At 42.0% G+C, this 6,688-nt stretch overlaps 1 protein-coding gene across 1 annotated transcript; it reads left to right on the top strand.

Moving 5' to 3' along the window:
* Positions 1 to 295: 295 nt before the first annotated feature.
* On the top strand, positions 296 to 6,272 carry LOC306914138 (uncharacterized protein; the record flags this gene model as incomplete). Its single annotated transcript, XM_079491074.1, has 2 exons — positions 296 to 392; positions 3,129 to 6,272. The coding sequence occupies 2 exons, from the start codon at positions 296 to 298 to the stop codon at positions 4,439 to 4,441; spliced, it is 1,410 nt and encodes a 469-aa protein (XP_079347200.1). The 3' UTR covers positions 4,442 to 6,272.
* Positions 6,273 to 6,688: the final 416 nt, after the last annotated feature.

Here is a 6,688-nt window from a genome sequence, read left to right as displayed (position 1 = left end):
AACCGCTCTCAAAGGGCACCTACAGTATACGGACGGCTGCAATTCGAATGTCCTTGACATGAAAAAGTTTGGGAACCACTGCTTTCCACCACTATGTTATTTCCGCCCATATGTGTCTCTGTGAGCGCTACAGCAGCAGTGGGTGGAGAGAGTGAGTGGGTTGGTCCTGCATGTAAGCACCGTTCTGTCCCGTGTTGATCTGGGGGAGAGTTTAAGCAGGAAGCAGAGCAGACGTGGACCATCAGAGTGGACCGAAGAAGGAGATATTAAACTATTTGGGCTTTTTAAAAGAGAGATGTCGTCCAACAGCTTTCCAGCTGCTGCGTCAGAGAAGCAACAGATGGACCAGGGAGCCATGCTGAAGCAGCCTGTGATAGACTTACACAGAATAGGTGTGTACATGTTTTTATGTCTCTGTACATTTTTATTTCAGCTTCAACAGAATTAAAGCAGATGCACAGAAATGTTGTCGGTACTCGGTGGAGACTAGTAATGCTTCCTCCCAGCACGGACACACTGTGTGTGTGTGTGTGTGTGTGTGTGTGTGTGTGTGTGTGTGTGTGTGTGTGTGTGTGTGTGTGTGTGTGTGTGTGTGTGTGTGTGTGCGCGCGTTTGCGTGTGCGTTGATAGGGATAGGGAACGTCACTGTAATTCTATGCAACTTTTAAACACTGTAATTTCTCTTTTACTCAATCCACTGATATGCAAGAGTGGACATTGTTTGAGTGTTAGAGTTAGTTTAAATGTATTGAAGCTGTCATATATAGTGTTTGTGTAAAGCCTTCTAAGTGCCTAGCAGCGTCACCCAGTGCCTAGCTGTATCAGATTCCTTCTACTGCTCCTCCTTAACCTCAAGGTCACTGCAGGCACCAGTGGTTCCTTGTTTATGCCCTGTTTATCTCTATGTGAGCAACCCCTCCCATTCTATGATCCTCTCTCCTGGGAACAATATATACTTTGGAAGTTATAAGATCCTGATTTAAAGAAGTAAAACAAAAGAAAGCTAGTTATCTTCATTCTAATGCAGTTATTTTAGTAGCTCCAAACTTTTTTCTTTTTTTCTTTTCATGAAACGTCTATTAATATAAGTAAGTAAGTAAGTAAGTAGAGTTTATTTATAGAGCACCTTTCACAGACTATTACAGTCACAAAGTGCTTTAACAACAATAACATTAAAACAAGTCAATAGTCAATAAAACAAATCAAGAACTAAATCACTAATAAAGTAAGACAAAATAGACAAAATAAAGCAATCAACATTTAACCAGGCCGGCTATGGAAAGGCCTGTTGGAAAGGCCTGTTTAAAACAACAGTCCTTTAAAAATGTCCACAGAATCCACAGTTCTTAGGTGGAGTGGGAGCTCATTCCATAGACTAGGGGCAAAACCTGCAAAGGCTCCATCACCTTTAGTTACTAGTTTTGTCTGAGGAACAACCAGCAAAGCCTGGGATGTGGATCTCAGTGACCTTCTGGGCACATACGGTTGGAGCAGGTGACAGGTCAGACAGATAAGGAGGTGCCTGGCCATGGAGGGCTCGGTGTGTAATGACTAGAATCTTAAAATGTATTCTGTAATTAACTGGGAGCCAGTGTAGGGAGGCAAGGACGGGTGTTATGAACCAGTTGCAGGCGATCTAATGCGGTTTTAGACAGACAGGTAAACAGAGAATTACAATAATCAAGACGTGACACAAATGCATGGATAACAGTTTCTAACTCCGGGTGTGAAACAACTGATCTTAGTTTGGCAATGTTACGAAGGTGATAAAAGCGTGATACAGAATTAACATGTTTGTCTAAAAGCATGGACTGATCTAAAATAATGCCTTCTGGGGTTGGTGCATATGTTCTGTTTTAATGACCCAAGGCGATCGGCAACGTCTGCAGCAACCCTACTTGGGCCAACAATTAAAACTTCTGTTTTGTCTGGATCCAGTTGCAAAAAGTTGCTAGCCATCCAATTCTTGATGGCAGTAATACATTCATGGAGTTTGGTGATCATATTATCCATCTTATCCGGTTTGAAAGAACAGTATAATAGAATATCGTGGAATAATGCTTGGAATGAATTCAGAATCATGAAAACCCCCTAGTTTGATAGGTCCTCACTAATAATCATGATAAAATGGAACAATGTTTTTCTACTCAGTCTGTGTCTCATAGGAGGGCTGTGGGCAGTTTAGAAACCGTCCTCCAGTGACATCATCATTAGGCAGATTTTTTTAAACAAGATTTTTTCTACGAAAATGTTTAGATTTTCATTATTGTGAGAACGATGGCTTCCATTTTCGCATTGCAACTTTTCAGGACTAGAAAGCCTGCAGTTTCTATTAGCTTGTATTCCCCATCGATGATGTCACTGGAGGACGGTTTCTGAACTGCCCACAGCCCTCCTATGAGACACAGACTGAGTAGAAAATAATTGCGCCATTTTTTCATGATTATTAGTGAGGACCAATTATATGAAGATAGGTTGAAAAGTGGTGAAGTGGTCCTTTAATGGTAGGGTCACATATAAACCCCTATATAAAAAGCTCAATGCTGACAGCCGGTCAGCAAGTGGATTCATGAATGTGTGTATATAGACAATATTTTAGGCCAATAAAAAAGACTATATACAGAATTTTGCACTTTAAACAAAAGAAGCCTGTTGGCTGCCGGACTAAAGGTTGTCAATACTGGAATGAGCTCCCTGTCACACTGAGGGAGAACCCCACTTTCACAGCTTTTAAAGGGCAATTGAAACAACCAGTCGTGATCACATATGACTCTCACTCAACAATAGAGTAGGCCTATCCTAGTAATAGTTTTAATCTTTTCTTATTCTTCTTATTTTCTCTTTTGACTGTGTTTGAAATGTACTGTATTTGTATGCTGTCCTCTCGTGTATTATTATGTAAGTACTGTTTAGTGTTAAATGTCTGGGGACTACGGATGGAAATTAGCATCGCTGCTAAATCCGAAAAAGGTGTATTTAGGCTACATTTGTATGTAATGTTTATTAATAATCTCTGACCCGTCTAAATAAACAACTAAAGTAAAGTAATTTAGATCATTATCAGTTGGTAATACAACACAGCTTGCATGTTATTTCAAAACATTTTATGTATTTTTTCTCTGTCCCAGATGTCTTTCCTGCCCAACATATCCACAGCAGAAATAGACATCTCAAACATCACCAGATAACTCAGCTCTACACCTGTGACCAGTGTGGGATAAGCTTCAGCTGGAGCAGTCATCTCAAAAATCACCAGATAATTCATACGGGTCAGAAGCCCTACACCTGTGACCAGTGTGGGATAAGCTTCAGCCGGAGCAGTACTCTCAAAAATCACCAGAGAATTCATACAGGACAGAAGCCCTACACCTGTGACCAGTGTGGGATAAGCTTCAGCCAGAGCAGTCATCTCAAACGACACCAGAGAATTCATACAGGACAGAAGCCCTACACCTGTGACCAGTGTGGGATAAGCTTCAGCCAGAGCAGTGCTCTCAAACAACACCAGAGAATCCATACAGGAGAGAAACCCTACTACTGTGACCAGTGTGGGATAAGCTTCAGCCAGAGCAGTCATCTCAAACAACACCAGAGAATTCATACAGGACAGAAGCCCTACACCTGTGAGTGTGGGATAAGCTTCAGCCGGAGCAGTACTCTCAAACAACACCAGAGAATCCATACAGGACATAAGCCCTACACCTGTGAGTGTGGGATAAGCTTCAGCCAGAGCAGTACTCTCAAACAACACCAGAGAATCCATACAGGACAGAAGCCCTACACCTGTGAGTGTGGGATAAGCTTCAGCCAGAGCAGTGCTCTCAAACAACACCAGAGAATCCATACAGGAGAGAAACCCTACTACTGTGACCAGTGTGGGATAAGCTTCAGCCAGAGCAGTGCTCTCAAACAACACCAGAGAATCCATACAGGAGAGAAACCCTACTACTGTGACCAGTGTGGGATAAGCTTCAGCCAGAGCAGTCATCTCAAACAACACCAGATAATTCATACAGGACAGAAGCCCTACACCTGTGAGTGTGGGATAAGCTTCAGCCAGAGCAGTGCTCTCAAACAACACCAGAGAATCCATACAGGAGAGAAACCCTACTACTGTGACCAGTGTGGGATAAGCTTCAGCCAGAGCTGTCATCTCAAAAGTCACCAGAGAATTCATACAGGACAGAAACCCTACTACTGTGACCTCTGTGGGATAAGCTTCAGGCACAGCAGTAGTCTCAAACAACACCAGATAATCCATACAGGACAGAAGCCCTACACCTGTGACCAGTGTGGAATAAGCTTCAGATGGAGCAGTAATCTCAAACGACACCAGAGAATCCATACAGGAGAGATAGCCTACACCTGTGACCAGTGTGGAAAACTGTTCAGCCGGGACAGTCATCTCAAACAACACCAGATAATCCATACAGGAGAGTAACAACATGGCTGCAGTTATGGTTGTACTGCCACCCCAATCAGCTGCAGGGGTCGTACCCCAGACAGACAGACAGACAGACAGACAGACAGACAGACAGACAGACAGACAGACAGACAGACAGACAGACAGACACGGCCAGTCATTGGAGCGGTTAGACACAAAACTGGCAAACTTTGTGAACCTGTTAATATGCAAAGTTACTGCGAGAGTGAGGTCTAGCCAACACTTACGTCAGGGCTCCACCGGACGCGTTGCGTCTCCGTCGCGTGCGTCAAAAAACGCACCGGTTCAATTTTAATGCACGCGTTAATGTCACGCAACGCGGGCAGTGGAGCCACCCTTCATTGATTAAAAAGGGAACATTCCCTGACGGTGACGGAGAAGCGACGCTGACGCGCCCGGTGGAGCCCCGTTGTAACTCAGGACTCCTGGATCGCAGCCCTCCACACTTTCCTATATCTAACATCAGGTTCTTGAGCTCTACAGTGTTGTTAGCTAAGCTGTCGCGTCACAGTGCGTCTACGTAGGTGGTGTGCTTCTTCCCCCTACTGGCTTTGCCCTGGGTTGGCTCCCATAGAGTCAGTTTACTTGCCTCTAGTTCTGGGTGCCTGACACAGTGCCCAAACAGCCTCATCCTTCTCTGTCTGTGACCCGTGGTAGGTCCCCCATTGAGGTCCACATTTCTGATGCGGCCAGTCCATGTGACACCTAGTGCCATTCGTATCATTCTTGTGTTTCTATTAATACAATAGAAATACATTTTAATTTGCCTGTAGGCTGTTTTATGTTAAATTGTTTAGAAGATATTGACATATACTGGTCAATATGGTAGTGTTAAAGTGGAAAAAAGCATTCTGGTAGCCTACCTTCTTTCCATCTCATATTCTCTCTCTCCTTCTCTCCTGCTCTCCCGTCTCCCATAATTGCTCGTCAATGTGTTGCTTATTTAATCAAGTATGCACAGCCTCTGTTCAATCAATCAATGATATCCTTATTATCCTGACCTCGCTGCGTGCACGTCAACTTTATCTTTATCTGAATGTCTCATGCAATGTTGATGTAGGACAGTACACTCACTGCATTTATCTATGTCATCATCTAATGTTCTCTCGTGTAGCCTAGACTATTGTACACAATTATAAAGGACAGGGAGAATATGAATTGTCACCCTCAAATAACTAATTAATTAAACTAATAATTAAATAGACTAGAAATATTGTTCCTGAAGAAACAATGTGGGATCGCTGCAAGCCAAAAGATTGTACTATAAATAGTACAGATGCAGACAAGGTCGCTAAAGAAATATTACTCAACTTTAATTTATGCCAATTAATGTGATTTCAGTGATTCTACAAGGATCAACAGGCTCTTGATGATCTCCACTGCTCTCAGCTGGTTCCTCAAACACCTGTGTTTTGTACTTGTGTTCTCCCCTGGTGTAATTGATGTTGGCAATTGGCAATAGCACAGTAAAGATGATAATAATCTAATATGATGTGTATGGTTATTTATAGAGCTAGCCTCTTAATTTTGATCTCAAAGATTGAAGCAGATCTCCCAGATTGAAGCATTTTCTTCGCAAATTTACATTATTTTTTTCTAATACCATAATCATCATCATAGGTCAAATTGAATTAACAATTAGGACATTGAAGAGGCTTTGGATGTATAGGTTAACTTGAGTTGTCAGCTGTTGGGTGGGGGTAAGGAACTGTGATGTGCATTTGTTTATATTTAATTGTGTAATGTTTTGGGGGTTTTTTTCTTCCGTTTTTAGTTTGTTTTGTATTCATGGACCTATCCTGTTGTTTCTTTGAAGATTTTGTTTTAGTGTTTGCTTCCATTTGGGTGTATGAAAAAATATATGTGAATAATTGTTTTAAGAATACTATGTCGTAATGAAAAATCAATAAACATATGTTTTAAAAAAAGAAACAATTACTACAACTATTACCACCATATATCATTGCTATCATTCTGTCCTACCCTCATAATTTAAAGATGGAGTACCATGATATTTTCCCACCCTAAAACATGATCATCAGGTCTTATTATTATATAAGGAGGAATAATCTTTTCAAAAAAGTGTACAGTATTTGTTAAAATGTCGTTAAGTTCATTAAGTATGCCTGGTTTGCCTGGTGGGTGGTGATGGGTGCATGGTGATCCACCTGAACTGAAGCCGCACCCACCGCTGTTGTTGTATGATAAAGGGGGAGGGGTTAAGGGAGGGGCTGATAGTGTGAT

This window comes from Electrona antarctica (genome assembly GCF_951216825.1).
Source record: "Electrona antarctica genome assembly, chromosome: 2".
NCBI classification, from domain to species: Eukaryota; Metazoa; Chordata; class Actinopteri; order Myctophiformes; family Myctophidae; genus Electrona; species Electrona antarctica.
Note: the sequence above shows the minus strand (reverse complement) of the source record. Positions and strands in the feature narration are given on the sequence as shown.